Source organism: Schistosoma haematobium, chromosome 3 (assembly GCF_000699445.3).
Source record: "Schistosoma haematobium chromosome 3, whole genome shotgun sequence".
Classification (NCBI taxonomy): Eukaryota; Metazoa; Platyhelminthes; class Trematoda; order Strigeidida; family Schistosomatidae; genus Schistosoma; species Schistosoma haematobium.
In genome coordinates, this window is record NC_067198.1 from 45,783,325 (window position 1) to 45,799,894 (window position 16,570).

Here is a 16,570-nt window from a genome sequence, read left to right on the forward strand (position 1 = left end):
GAGCCTTCGACCTAAAGGTCTAACACACAAAGCAGTGGGGCATCTTGAGGAGATGCAATCCCATGGTAGCCGGTGACCAACAGTTGGTTCATAAGCCATTTGTTCCTTCAGGATACTGGTGCCTATGTGCACCATTGGTTTGAGATCCGATTAGAGCGCCGGATATTCGCCTTTCGTCCTGTCATGTTCATAAACAACACCGGTGCCACGAGAAGGCAATGAGTAGGACTTCCTTGGCAGAGGCTGTATACACATGGCCGTGTGAGAGCATTTCGAGAGGGAGGGCCCACCCCACCCTCGGCCATACCAGTGAATTTGGGGGACATACTAAGACGAAATAGCTGTCTAGTGCTTCCAAGTTTTCCATGGTGGTGGTGGTCTAGCTTTAAATAACTCATGATCTCAACTATTGAACTCATTTATGTTGTTGTAGGCGAGACTATAAATTTATGTATGATCTTTAAGTGACGCTAGTGACTTTAAGAGTGTTCACGTAATAACTAGGACCAAATGAAGGTTACAAACCAATGTGAGAAATTAGAAATATGATTTGCAGTTGATGGTTAAGATTAGGAATTAGATTTAGGGTTTTGTATTATGAAATGACATCATTTATGATGCCAAAACTCTATTTAGCCAAATAAATGAGTGAAATTCGCGCCGAAATGCCAGATCTGTTATTTTATACCTGATTGGTTTGTCCATAAATTACAGTCTCGCCAACTTGGTTAATTGGAATGAGAGCTTGTGTTTTCATCAAACTTCTTTTTTTATCGCTTATTAGAGAGACATTGAATAATGTTGTGGAGTAATGTGTGTTCTTTGTGTAACTGGGATCGAATGTTTTATCTAACTGAAATTTCGATCAACAATACTGTGAGAAATTATGTTTTAATTGATATTCGCAATGTTAATCTGCCAAACTAATGTGATAAGTGTTCAATCAACAATCCTTAATCCACATATTTTTGAAGTTGTTGTGCTAGCAAAAGATGTACCGATTAGCTTGTCACTGACTAACCTATGCTACTTGTACTTACTTACTTACTTACGCCTGTTACCCCCAATAGCGGATAGGCCGCCGACTAGCATTCTTCAACCCACTCTGTCCTGAGCCTTCCTTTCTAGTTCTATCCAATTCTTGTTCATCCTTCCCATGTCTGTCTCCATTTCTCAGCGTAAAGTGTTCCTAGGTCTTCCTCTTCACCTCCTTTGGCTGTGAGGATCCTCAGTGAGGGCATTAGAAGTTGATGATTTACATAATTAATTGTAGGTATACTCGGATAGGTTTTCCTCTGAACTTTTTGATGAATAGGATACGGATAGATTGTAAACAGACGAGAGAAAGCCTAGAGTAGAACTCGATTTATAATGATTCATATCTCCGAGGCTGTGACTTGTGTTCTGGACTCAACTGGCTGGGCTGGACAGGGAAGCAGGACTAATCGGAACTGTAGGCCGTTCGTTCGTGTTTACGTGTCACTGTAGTCGATCGATAAGTACTCTGCTCTCTAATTTTCCAGTCAAGGACACAACAATTAGCACAGGGTAAAAATCGACAACAACCTAAAGTCATAACAAATATTATAACATTAAAGAAGACGTAAGCGTCATGTAAGTAAGTCGTGAAGGTAAAATAGGATACTGTTATAACTTGTGCCCTTATCGATGTATAACGTAACAATAACGCCAACTAGAAAACAGTGAATTATCAACCGAACCAATGACGTATAAATCCATACGAGCAGTTTAGATCCCTTATCGGTTCTTCATCCTGCCTAGCCCTGCCTGTTGAGTCCAGAACACTAATCTCAGCCTCTGCAATATGGATCCTTATATTTCAAGCATAGTGGGTTTATATACAAACCAAACAGACCACATCGTACCATAAAAATAGAAAACAACATCTGTACAATATTTAACGAGTGAAATAATGGCCAATAGGGAATGTCCATTAAAGTCCAAGGACATCAATAGATATTGATTGGTATATTCCTCTGCATCCCTAACAAGAACACAGGTGAGGACAACCGAATTATATTTAGCACAACATTACAGAGTTACTTAGTAAAATAGAAAAAACCATACTATAGTGCTTAATATGCAAAATGTTCAATAACTGTCTCGAACTTCATTGTTCTTGAATTTCCATACTAATTGCTTTCTATTCCCGCTCTTTCTTTCTTGATCTTCTTAATCTTCTGCTGCCAGCCATTACATTCCTGACTCGTGTCATATACTACTTATGTCAATATAATTAGCACGCATCGCAGTGGAAGATAGTAAGTAATAGACTGCGTATAACTCAAAAATGGTAAATCGTATACTAATAATTCATAGATCACAATAAAGCTTATAATAAGAGGAATATGAATATGTATAGTTCAGTTACATAACAGCTATACAATAAATGATTACATGTTTAGTATTAATCCAGAACTAGGTCCAATCAGTTACCATTCATTATTCTCATCGGGATATAACAGATATGTCAATTACAAGTTGTTAAGATGGGAAGTAACAGAAGAAATAAAACTTAAGATTTGTTAAATACACCATATGTATACAAAATTCAGTTAAACGAATGAATAGACAGTTTACAGTCAACAAATTACTATCAACTTCCTATTCTGAGTAATTTTTGATAACTTAGGGAGGTGTTAGCTTAAACTACAAGTTACTAGTCTGTACAATTGAATTAAGATGATTCTGAATTCGAATTCAGCTAAATTATAATTATGCTGCAATAATTTATCCTATCCCATACACACGAACGAACGCAGATAAAGACAGCCAGCGTAGCAGCAGTCACTGCATCAGTAGGCCTCAACATACACAAGGGGAAAACCAAGGTCCTCAAATTCAAAACGGAGAACAGCAGTCCAATCACTCTTGATGGCGAAACTCTAAAAGATGTAGAATCCTTCACATACCTGGGAAGCATAATCGATGAACAAGGAGGTTCAGATGCAGACGTAAAGGCGAGGATTGGCAAAGCAAGGGCCGCATTCCTACAATTGAAGAACATATGGAACTCAAAACAACTTTCAACCAATATCAAAGTCACAATCTTCAATAAAAACGTCAAAATAGTTCTACTGTATGGAGTTGAAACCTAGAGAACTACAACAACCACCATCAAGAAGGTACAAGTATTTATAAATAGCTGTCTTCGCAAGATACTCAACATCCATTGACCGGACTGTAGAAGAGGACAAACCAACTTCCAGCTGGATAGGAAATTAAAAAATGACGTTGTTAGGGGATAGGACATACATTACGGAAATAATCAAACTGCATTACGATGCAAACCCTAACTTGGAATCCTGAAGGGAAGCGGAAAAGAGGAAGGCCAAAGAACACATGACGTCGGATAATAGAAGCAGATATGAAAAGGATGAATAACAATTGGAAAGAGCTGGAAAGGATTGCCCAGGACAGAGTTGGATGGCTAATGCTGGTGAGCTGCCTATGTTCCTTCACGAGGAGTAACAGGCGTAAGTAAATAAGTAAGCAATAATTTAAAAACATATAGGATAATGAAACTATTTCTGACAATAATGAAGTGCACACTATTTTAACTTCTATCCATAAAGTTGTAGTTAGTTAATTGAAATTACAACATAGAAATCACTTACTTTGATTATGAGGAAAACTTTGAATAAGCCAATACAACCAGCTTTTCATCATGGTAACACTTATATAATTGTTATTTACCCTCTATTAATCATTGAAACTAACGAATATACTCATTATAACTAAGAAAAAGAGAGTCATTGAGAGATAAGTTAATCATTAAGTATTATTAACCAACAAAATGTACAGGCTTCCATGAAATTGATCCTGAATAAAAGAACACGTTTTATCAATATTTAGTTTACCAACTAACTAACTAACAAGCTTAGCAACAAATACTTTTTTTTTTGTGTGTGAGCTAAATTGTCTAATAACGAAGTATATATCATTGAATAAATAATACACTTGTAAATAGAATGAACGTGGTTTCCTTCTCTAGTTACTAAGTTATTCTCCTACTCATTTAAATCAGTCATGAGAACTTTATTTCTTCAACATGTGAATATGATATTGATTAATATTGAATAAACTGAATCGATAAAAGCACACAAATAACTTTGAGCTGTATAATCGATCAATAAATATCTCCGATTCTCTTAATCAATCTACATCTGATAATGATAGAGTAACACTAGAAAACAAGGTTTAATACGCGAGTATAAATAAAGATGATTTAATAGTTGAATTTATGAGTCAATTAAAGCTAGATTATCATGGAAAAACTGAGAGTATTAGGTGGCCATTTCGTCCTAGTATAGGACTCCTCAGAAGTATGTATTCACGATCATGTATGCAGGACTCGAACCCAGGACTTTCGGTTTCGTGTCCAAAAGCTTAACCTCTGTACATCCAATTGTGTTAATATGTAACTTCAATCAATCCACTACTGAGGAGTTCCATACTAAGACGTAACAATCATCTAGTTCTTCCAGGTTTTCTATGGTGGTCTAGCTTTATTTGACTCATGAATTCAATTATTAAACTACTAAAATCTCCACAAAACCCCTTTCTAGTAAAAAATAATTGAACAAAATATAACTTCTTTCATACATTCGATAACCGGCTTAAACAAATAATGAAAAATTTATCCTTAATGCTTCACAACGATTCGGTCAACAAGAGAGTGATTTATCCAATAAATAAAAGAAACACATTTTTCAGACCATTACATTTAGTCTGTTTCTCTTCGTGAAGGAGCATAGACTTCTCACCAGCATTCTCCATCCAACCTTGTCCTGAGCAATCCTTTGCACCTCTCTCTCTCCAGTTGTTATTCATCCCGTAGAAGAAGAAAAGAACGTCAACCTCATTAAACAAATTAAACCATTTAAACTCTGCCCTTCGAGTTGACGGAAGACTGATGATACCTTAGGATGAAAGCCGAGGTTCTTTGGAAATTACAAAGCCGGTGCCCCTTCTTACAACCTGAGTAACAATTTTTACAAATACATGAAATATCTTTTTCAAACGAAGTAGTAGTATAAATTGACAAACATAAAATATTGAACCGTTGATTAACATTGAAAAAAAATTTGGTTGATAATTAATTAAACCACATGTATAAATTTTAAGTCAAAATTCTTGTTGTTCTTGTTGTTGTCGTCGTACCAAAATTTTTCTTTCATCCTTAATATTAGTTGCTATGCCATATATATATATCTTTTTCTGTTTTTCTTTTATATCTCGATCTGTCACACACACATACACACACACACCTACACATACAGCACACGCACGTACACACACACAAATACAAGTGATCAATATTGTCGGAAATCTACAATTCACTTACATTAAAAACAAAATCATGATATGTCCATACAAAAAAGTACATTCAATAAGATGAATTCAACTGATTCTATATGATTGTAGTAATTTGTAGAACCAAAAAAATGAAAAAAAAACTGACACAGAGATGATATATGTTCAATGTATAAACTGGAATATACTAGATATGGGATACAGTTGGATTGTTATGTATGTTGTTGTTGTGGTGGTGGTTGTTGTTGTTGTTGGTTTATGTTATTGCGTAATCATATAAAATGTCCGTAATGTAAACGTAAATTACTACGAAAATGTAACGCTAAAAAAACTATTACACGTCATGGTTTTGTTTATTTATGAAAGTTTGATCAATTTCTTAAATAGCTAAGTAGATAATGAGATGTTGTTTGAAGCGAAACGAGACTGTGCTCGAGTCACAGAGTGAATATCAACTCTGAGATGTGGGTACATTATCCAGCTGATGAGTACCAAATAGTATGAAAAGCGCGTCCTGGATTTCACTGCTAGCCAATATTCATCATTACATATAATGTTCGTGAATTAAGACTATGTCTAGACAATACGCATAGTATGCATATATGCTAATATGAGACTGATCAATTGCAGTCGTAAACATCAATGCGAAGATTCAAACAAACAATCCCAAGTGAATCTGAGTAAGCAAGTGTGTGTAGTTTTACAACATCGACCGATTTTAGTTAGAAAACCATAGAACATAGAAAATCACTAGACAGTTGTGTCATCATAATATGAGACTCTTTCGTATTTTCTATCAACAATTTATAATCAGAGAAGGTTTTTGTAATTTAATTTAATTGTTGAATTCATGAGTCTATTGAAGCTAGACCACCATGTAAACCTGAACGGTGGTGCAACTTAGTGGATTGGTTGAAGTAAGACATTAACGCGCTCATGCACGAGACTGATATATCCTAGGTCGTGGATGCACAATGATGAGGAGTCACACAATAGGACGAAACGGCGGTCCAGTGATTCCAAGTTTTCGGTAGTGGTCTAGCTTCAATTGACTCATGATCTCAACAATTATATATCAACAAATAAACCGTATATCAAATACAAAATCTTCAGATTTCCTTAAAGTACTTTAACCAATAAACCCTAATAAATAACATCCAATCAATTCATAATGTCAAACATTCATAAATAAGCAGACACTATTTCAATAACCCAAACTAGAACACACTGAAGGATCAAGATATTGAAACCATATGAATTTGAACAATATTTCATAGATCAATAACGAATGAAATAAACTAAGTGCTTTTTTCATTTAGCCATGGTTACTATACTTATCTCATATTTCTTGCTACCATCCAACCAATAGTCTGTGTTAGTAATTCATTAAATGTAACCCAGATTTACTTCATTACGTTATTTTTTTTTAAAAAAGTTTCAAAATTGAATTTAACTCTTTCTGGTTAGCGTTTTTTAGCGAGTTAGTTTACTACAGAATGAGGTTGCTAACCCAATACCCAACCCTACTTTTTTATCCGGACCTGACACATCGGTAGTGGCCTAAGAGAGGCTCCAGGTGGAGTTGTTTTGTTTCACTTACAATTTGGTATTCTTTTTTCTCCCCTCTTATCTTTCATAGACACAGTTTCTTTTTTCACTCATTCTGTTTTTTTTTCTGGTTTTGTTTTCTCTCAATACATTCAATAGATTATATGCAGTGATAATGGGATACCAAGTCTTACATCCAGTTATGTGATTAAAGTTATTGTACAAGATTTAAATGATAATCCACCAGTTTTTACAAAAGATTATCATAATGTAAGTTGCATTTTATTGTTAATCTGAATTAGTCACTATGTGGATTTTTTTTCTTGTTTATGTGTAAAACATATTTGAGGAGAAAAGGTGTCTGTATTTCTGGTTTCTAGTTATGCAATATAGATATATATATATATATGTAAACAGTTTGAAATCAGTCCTAGACAGTATATTCATCAAATGTATTATTATAATGAATAGGGAAATACAGTTAGGGTTTTCATCAAGAAGTGATATCGTGGTGTACTGCTTATATATATATATATGTTAGTCAGGATTAGAATGTCTGACAGAAAAGAGTCCAGAAGGTCGAGGACGGAAAGAACGGGAACAAAAATAAATTGATGTGAAAATGCAGGAACAATGACGTCTAAGATCATTGACTGATATTTACAAAAGAAGCAGACAAGTTTGAGACGATTGATTGACAGTATTCACTGTATGATTCTCAGATTTTACTAAGATGTTCTGTAATGTCGTATTCGAACACATTCGACTGTTCCCATTTGTGATCTCGTTCAATCCAGTAACAACTATAATCGCGAAATACTGTTTAAATATACGGATGGATAAATTTCGGTTCATAGTCCAAGACTGGCCATCTTAAATCGGATTAGCTCGAATTATGTTTCTTTGAATGAACTAGTAGTCATGATAATTAGTCTTCAAAGACAATATTAACATAGTTTCAAATACACTACTATTTATGAAACTGGAATTTCAAAGATGGATATTGTTGATGAAACACTGGAAAAGTAACTTCAGCGATTCCTCATTTGTAATTGTGATAACATACAATAATTATCTAACGGTTTTCCTATTCGAAATCCACTAGTTTGCTATGTAGTATGAATTTGAATCTTCATAAGATTATCTAAGTAAATAATAGTTACCTGCTTACTGATTACTGGTTAAAAGATGCCTTATTTGAAGTCACACACACATTGTGAAGTAAATTACGATAGAAGTAATTCAGTAGCTCATCAATCTCATACTTCATCAGAAATAAACTCATTTTACAGGTTAGATACCTCCAGGATACTGATCCGGTGGATAATTAATATTGTACTTAATATGAAAACTAAAGACAGTTATTCATGTGTGAAGTTGGCCTTAAACCGGTCGTGCACAGCCGGGGTCGACTTTTCTGACCACGTTCTTCCTTGTGCGAAGGTAGTATCGCTACAGATGCTGGTTGCCCGAGGGAAACACCTTACTGCTGTCACACCCCTCTACGGTCAGCAGTACGACTACACCCTCAGACTTGAAATTGCTGCTTTTAGTTTTACCGTTCTCCAATCAAACTGCCTGACATGGTTGAACCTACAGGAATATATGTTCAAGCCAATATAGCTCAGTTCAGTCATCACGATAGGCAAACCCAACCATCACTAAAAGGTAGCAGCTACGCACTGGATACTCCTATATAGACAATTCATTTACAATAAAGCCTAAAGGCTATAAGTTCTATTCATATCACCGTTGTTAGCTCACACATCTAACTAATTTTGAACTCAAATGAAACAAAATGATCCTCTACTTCAAGTATATCATTGATTACTTATCTGGAAATTTCATTACATACATGTTATCTATATCATCTTATTAGAATTTCCCTGAATAATACAAAACGTTTAGGTTTTTCGATCTTTAACCAACAGAATTACGTTCATAGGTTGTCAGGGGTATATAACTTAATAATACTTAATATTTTTGTAAGCAATGATGGATAGTGGTTAGCAGTGGAATCCAGTTTGACGTGCGTTTCGTCCTATTTGGGACTCGTTAACATGATATATCTGCATCTCAGAGTTGATATTCATTTCAAGAATCGAATCCAGTGCTTTTCGCCTCTAGCAAGTGACCGTAAGAACTCAGTAGCTAAGTGAATAACGCAGTGACGTTTCGAACGAACAGTACTGGGTTCGAGCCCCAGGGTGAACATCAACTCTGATATACATGTATATCCAGTTGATGAGTCCCAAATAGAACGAAACGCTCGTTCTGGATTCCACTGCTAACCACTATTCATCTTTGATTAAAAAGCTTGTGACTTAAGCCTATATTGAGGCGACCCCCACAGGATGAACATATTCCAATGTTATTTAGGACTGAAATTGATCAAAATGAAGTGACACCAAGTGAATATATCAGTTTAGATATGACAAGATTTATTATGCAACTAATCATCTGTTACCTAATTACTTCATTACTTCATTATGATATAGTTATATATAGACTTTTGTTTTACCTTATTAATATTCTAATAGTTTTTTGTTCAAGAGAATAGTCCAATCAATACATTGATTAATAAAGTAATTGCAACTGATGCAGACAGTGAAAAGAATGCTGATATCAAATATCAACTTAGTCAAGATGGTGAAGAATACTTTACTATTAATCAATTAGATGGAACTATTTATACAAAAATAATATTCGATAGAGAATTAAAACAAAAGTACGTTGCATTTTCAGTAATTATATTTATTTAAGCAATTGAAGAAGTGTTTTTGAATGAGATGATAATATATGAACGATCTTTATGAGACTCTAAAGTGACCTTGAGAATATCCACCTACTTACTTAGTTACGTACGCCTGTTACTCTCAATGGAGCATAAGCCGCCGATCAGCATTCTCAAACATACTCTGTCCTCCATTTGTTGGTGTAATGTGTTCTTTGATATTCCGCCTCTCCCTTGACCTTGAGGATTCCAAATTGGGGCTTACCTTGTGAAACAGTTGGGTGCTTTCCTCAATATGTGTCCTATCCACTTCCAACACTTCTTCCTGATTTCTTCCTCCACTGTGATCTGGTTTGTTCTTTTCCATAGTAGGTTGTTATTGATAGTGTCTGGTCAATGGATCCGAAGTATTTTGAGTGAATGACTGTTAATAAATATTTGAATCTTCTGTATAATGGTTTTCGTAGTTCTCCAAGTTTCCGCCTCATACAATAGAACTGTCTTGACATTTATATTGAAAATCCTGACCTTGATGTTGATTGACAAATAACTGTTTTGATTTCCAGATGTTCTTCACTTGTAGATATGCTGGTACTGCTTTGTGGATCCGCACCTTCACACCTGTATCAGATCCATCGTGTTCATCAATGATGTTGCACAGATATGTGATGGTTTTTGCATATTCCAAAGTTCCTCCGTCAAGTGTGATTCGATTGGTGCATTCTGTGTTGTATCAGAGAATCTTGCTATTCATGCACCTACTAATTAGAATTAAATGAGAGTTATAAATCAATGTGAGGAATTAGAATTATGATTTACAGTTGATGGTTAAGGTTAAGAATTAGAATTATTGTTTTCGTCACGAATCGACATCAGCTAAATGGATGAGTGAATTACGCGCCATAATCCAAGACCTATTTTCTTGAATCTGATTGGTTTATCCATAAATTATAGTCTCGCCATTCGAATTTACTTATTCTGATAAAAACATACACAGTAATTATTAACATGAGCTGTATCAATCATTATACTGACTAAATTGAATGTATCTATTACTTAGATACAGAGTATCAGGGAAATGATACAATTGATTCTCATTTATGCTACATACCCATAGATATCTAACGCAAAGTGATTGCATTACGCTACTTTTAACTAAAGAATTCACACTTGAATCGATAAATCAACAAAGTTTCTAAAAAACATCAGTATTTTAATTTGTTCTTGAAGCTGAATGTCTATTGATCAGCAACACTCTGTTGAAAATCTTTCCTGGTACTGTCAGCAATGTGATGCGTCTGCAGTTTTCATATTTGCTCAGATCTGCTTTCTTTAGTATCTTGATGGGTTATCCTTCTTTTCGGTTCGTTGGAATTTGTTCTTCCTCCCAAATATTCCAGAATAAAATGTAAAGCATGCTTACAGTTACTTATATGTTTGAATTCGGAGCTTCAACTGGTATATTGTCAGGTTCTGTTGATTTCCCACTCTTGATTTGTCTGATGCCCATCCTGAGTTCTTTGATCGTTAGTGGGATGGCATCTAAAAAAAGGTCTGTGTGTGCTGCTTCGATGTGCAGCGGGTTCAGTTGGAGTGGCTTATTCAAGAGTTCTTCATAATACTCTTCCCCCTCCGTTCCGAAAGTACTGAATTCAAGACACATATTGTACACTGAAAACCCTATGTACAACTTAAGCCAACATCTTTCGAAATACATAAATCAACTCCTATTCACTAAAAAGATATTCTGTCTTTTGAAGTGTATTTAATGTGTGACTTCATATCAAATATTCAGATTTGTGAATCATTATTACTCAATCAAACTTAGTTTAGATGATCAACTACATAAACAATACTATTTACTATCACTTTCCAATCCATTGATTGCTCCTTCCAGTCAAACAAGTTGGTGAAGCCTAGTAGGCCGTTTTGGAGAGAAACAGGCCATATCGAAGCACGGCACAACTACCGGGACTAGAATAGATGTTTTTGCAACTGGTTTGAGTTTGCTTCATAAGGAGCAATCCTGTACAGTACATACACCACTTTTGTGAATTTTTAATCGTTTTTCGATCCAAGAGTAATTGTGCTGTGATTCTTTGTGGATTTCATGGGTCATCCGTCCCACTATCCAAAAGGCAAGACGCGGGTTTCGCCTCCCTCTAATCCACTAAAAAATATATTTATTGATAGTTAACAATATAAATCAAAGCTTATTATAGATCTTAATTAAAATAAAGGCAGTCTGCTTAAATATCTGAGATAACTGTTTCTGACATTTAGATATTTCAAAAAGTTATGCCTTCTGTTTATTTCAACTGATCATTATATGAATGAATTGCACAAACTATTCAGGTGTGTTTGTGCAAAGTTTTTAACCTTTCTCTGTAGAAGTTAGGAAAGAGCACAATCAGCGACATCGTGGTCGCTGCCAATATGCATTGAAGAGAATCAATATTATTTAGATGTCGATTCCTGAATGAATAACATCTAACTGACGATCATTCGATATCTTATCTTATTGATCAAGAAATTTAGAAATGGAAACTTGTTGAAATACTTTGTGCTAAGAATTCTATATTATACTGAATACTTTCAATATGTATATGTATATATATGTATAATTGATGAGTCACAAGACGGACGTTAGGTACTTTGTAGTTTTTATCACTAATAATTAATAATCTAATTAGTACCGAACTTTTAATTATTAACACTAAAGACCACTACTCGATCTTAGACTGACATTGATAACCTGGAAGTATTGGATGGCCGATTCGTCTCAGTATGAGACTCCTCAACAGTGTGCATCCACGGTTCTGCGCATGGGATTTGAAACCAGGACTTTTGGTCTCACGCGTGAACGTCTAAACTCTAGATCACTGAGCTGGCATCCAACGATGTTCATGTTTAGTGCTTCCCGGTTTTCAATGATGGTCTAACATCGATCGGTTCATGATCTCAATTTAAAAATACTCAACAATCATCACAACTCTATACTGATAATTATCATGTGCTCATTAGCGACTAGCTTGAAGATGGATTTCCTGGAGTTCTAGTAAGAAGCCATGACCAGTGGATTTCAACCGTGTCTGATGTGAGGCAATTAATCAATGAAGACAATGAAGGACGATCGCGAAATGCTGTGGAAAACCAATAATTGATTCATTTGCCATTTGCTCCCTTAGGATCTTGAAGTTCATTTGCACCGTTGGTTCAGAATCAGGGGTTTCTAACTCCCCTTTGTGGAACCTTCAGATCCACTAACACGGTTAAAGTGCCGATCATTCGCTCCTCGTTATCAGCAAGTTAATATCCGCAATCCTGAAGGAACTAATTCTTTTCACGAAATTCATCTTGTCATAGTCGAATTATCAAACGATTTTCACTGATATCTTCTTTAATTTATTTCTTTTGTTAAGTTATCGATTTCAAGTCTATGCCAATGATAATGGTCAACCGATTGCATTAACAGCAACTACTACAATTGAAGTGACTATTGTTGATGTTAATGATAATACACCAATGTTTGTCGGTTTAGATCGAGATAATTGTTATCATTTCCGTATAGCAGAAAATCAACCACCGAATACATATGTTGGTATGTTAAAAAGATTTGATATATACATGTTAATCTGGTTAGTGTTCTTTTTTAGCAAGTTAATTTTCTACGGGATGGTGTCGCTAACCCCATGTCCAACCCTCCTCCTTTATCCGAACTTGAAACCGATAGTAGCCCCAGAGTGGCTCCAAGATGAGTTCATCTGTAATAGCTATTTGAAAGATCTTTTGTGATTAGTTGTTGTTAAACACTTTGTTTATACAATATTTCTTTTTGATTGCATCATAATGTAAACTGATAATGCAAAATGCAGTTTGCAATATATCACAAATTAGGTTCGATTTCATGTTGAAATGTTGAGTCGCCATCACTTAAGAGCTATAAATTGACATGGAAAGTTTGTATCCAGTACTTTATTACTGACAATGATTGGTTCTTTACTCAGTACAATTTACATTTCTTGTTATTCACCATTCTCATTCTGAATAAGTAAATATCTAGAACCAATCTATTTGATATACCGACCTGAGTTTTATCATTGTATTATCAGACATCAGTAGGGTATGTTTTGTAAACTTTAAAAAGAAAACGTTATTTGCGTATGGTATATATAGATGTAAACCAAAATATCTCAGCTACTATCTAGTTGCCAATAAATGAATGTTGTACATATCTGTGTTGTTATCAGATGGGGGTTTTCTGGAGATTTTAGTCATTTCATAGTTGATATCATGAGTCAATTGGAGCTAGACCACCATGGAAAACCTGTAAGCACTGGATGGCCGTTTCGTCGTACTACGGGACTTCTCAGCATTACACATCCACGATCTGACCCCATGAGATTCAATTATTTTATTTTTTAAAAATTCATCACATTCTTGGTTCAATAGAAAACTTGATTCATTTTTCTGATTGGATTCATACACTCATTTATTCATCTTCAACTGTATACTCTTCTAATGAATTTGAGTTTGTTTACTTCACTGAATGTCATTGCAAAAAATATATATCATACATAGGTTAACGCTTTCAATGATTACTTACTTACTTACGCCTGCTACATCTGATGGAGGAACATAGGCCACTTATCACCATTCTCTATCCAACTCTATCTTGGACAATTCTTTTCCAGTTGTTATATATATTTTACATAGGTTAACGCTCACAATGATTACTTAATTCCTTACGTCTGTTACCTCTCATAGAGGAGCATAGGCTACTTACCACCATTCTCTATCGGACTCTATCTTGGACAATTCTTTTCCACTTGTTTCCAATCGCTATTCATTTAAATTAACCAGCAAACGTTTTCTAGGTTTTTCGTATCAGATTTAAAATATAAATCGTGTTTTTTTCTTCGAATAAATTCTTCTTTATTTCTTTTACGTAACCATTAGATTCTGGTTGTTGTTTTACTTGTATCCTTCCATTTAGGACTGAAATTGATCAGTCTCTTGTTGGTATATGTGCAGATTATGTGTAGATTATCTCAATATAGCCTTAAGTCACAAACTTTTTAATCAAAGATGGATAGGGATTAGCAGTGGAATCCAGAACGAGCGTTTCGTACTATTTGGGACTCTTCAGCTGGATATACCTGCATTTCAGAGTTGATGTTCACCCTGGGGCTCGAACCCAGTCCTGTTCTCTTGAAACGTCATCACGTTCTCCACTTAGCTACTGAATCCTGATAGCCACCTGCTTGTACAATGGGGCGAAGTTTATATTCACTAGGTGTTGTTTGCTTATGTCTTCCAATTGTTGTTTAGAACCGATCAGTCTCTTATTGGCATATGTACATCCTGTGAGGATTGCCTCGATTCAGTTTTATGTATGTTCATTAAAAATCATGTAAAAGGTTTGCTTTTTATTTAAATAAGTGAGTTTCGTCATTTTTTTACCTGAGTTTATTTTGTACAGATGAGTTTAGTATTAGGTTTGTAAAAATTAATAGTGGATCTGAATGACAGTATTAGTGTCAATGATTATAATAGATGATGTGGTGTGTGCTGTTGATGTTGACAGAGATGAGTAGTATGTAACATCAATCAAAAGTGAAATGTTTGGCAGAAGAAGGTTAAGAAGATCGAAGGAAAAAGAATGAGAACAGAGAGTGATTGATGTGGAAAAAAAGGGACAATGAATTCTGAGCCGCTTGATTGACACTTTGCAAATGAAGTATTTACTGAATATTTCTCAGATTTTACAATTTATTTGTTAATTTACTTAAACACATAAACATTGATATAAGGAAGCACCGAATAGATATGCACCACATGAATCATTCGATTTGTGTGAGGGTTGGAATACTGCCTGGACATTTGCATTTCGTCCTCTCAATTTCGTAAACAACACTTCCGCTGCGAGAAGGCAACGAGTAGAACTTCCCTGGCAGCGGTTGTACGCAGATTTTACTAAGTCATCTTGTAATTTTGTATTCAAATACATCCGACTGTCCCCACTTGTGTTCTGGTTCAGTACAATGGTAGTGAAGAACTATTGTGAAATGGTGCAAAGTATTTTAGTAAGTTATCTTCAAAATAAAGTTTATGAATCAACTCAACATGTCACATTTCATATTCGCACACTGAATAAAAACATTCGCACGTATTTCTAGTCAGAGATCGTACCCGAGACGTTCAGATAAATTTATGTGGCTCAAATTAACGATCAGTGACTCTATTTACAGAATATATATCTCGCGAGACGTGATCGTGGATGCGCACAACTGTGGAGTCCCATACTAGAATGAAACAGCCGTCCAGTGCTTCCAGGTTTTCTATGGTGGTCTAACTTCAACTATTAAATTACTATAACATCCACAAAACCTTTTTTCTGATCAGAATATATATGTTTCTTCAGCAGCCCTTTTTACGAAATATTATAAGTCTAGGAAAACTATAGTTAAACATTCATAGCTCACGTTCAAAGCCTTGAAGAATGAAAACACTTACGTTAATACCGCTAATTCTAAATCACCCTGTGTTTCTCAATCAAAGACTTCATTGAGGACATATATATATATATCAGAAGGGGTTTTGTGGATATTATAATAATTTTAATAGCTGAATTCCTGAATCATTTGAAGCTAGACCACCACCATAGAAAACCTCAAAGCACTGGATGAACGTTTCATCCTGGTATGGGACTCCACAGTAGTGCACATTCACAATCTCACCTCGCGAGATTCAAACCTGGAACTTATCAGTCTCGCTCACAAACGCTTAACCTGTAGACCACTGAATTGGTATCTAACTTCAACTAATCCATTTTTATACTATTTAAAATAATAGAGATAGCAATTTATTGAACTGATTACATAACTAAGTCTAATTACATCTCACTATTATTGTAATTTATTATTATGTAATACTATCTAAACTAAATTT

At 34.9% G+C, this 16,570-nt stretch overlaps 1 protein-coding gene across 1 annotated transcript in view; it reads left to right on the top strand.

Annotated features, from left to right (window-relative positions):
• Positions 1-16,570, top strand: part of FAT1 (long-chain fatty acid transporter fat1) — a gene marked incomplete at its 3' end in the record, with an annotated part of 84,888 nt that overhangs the window by 46,818 nt on the left and 21,500 nt on the right. The window contains exons 4-6 of the mRNA XM_051213979.1: positions 7,045-7,155; positions 9,426-9,613; positions 13,042-13,220. Of these exons, the coding sequence (XP_051070000.1) occupies positions 7,045-7,155; positions 9,426-9,613; positions 13,042-13,220 (478 nt within the window). The remainder of the gene's footprint in view (positions 1-7,044; positions 7,156-9,425; positions 9,614-13,041; positions 13,221-16,570) is intronic.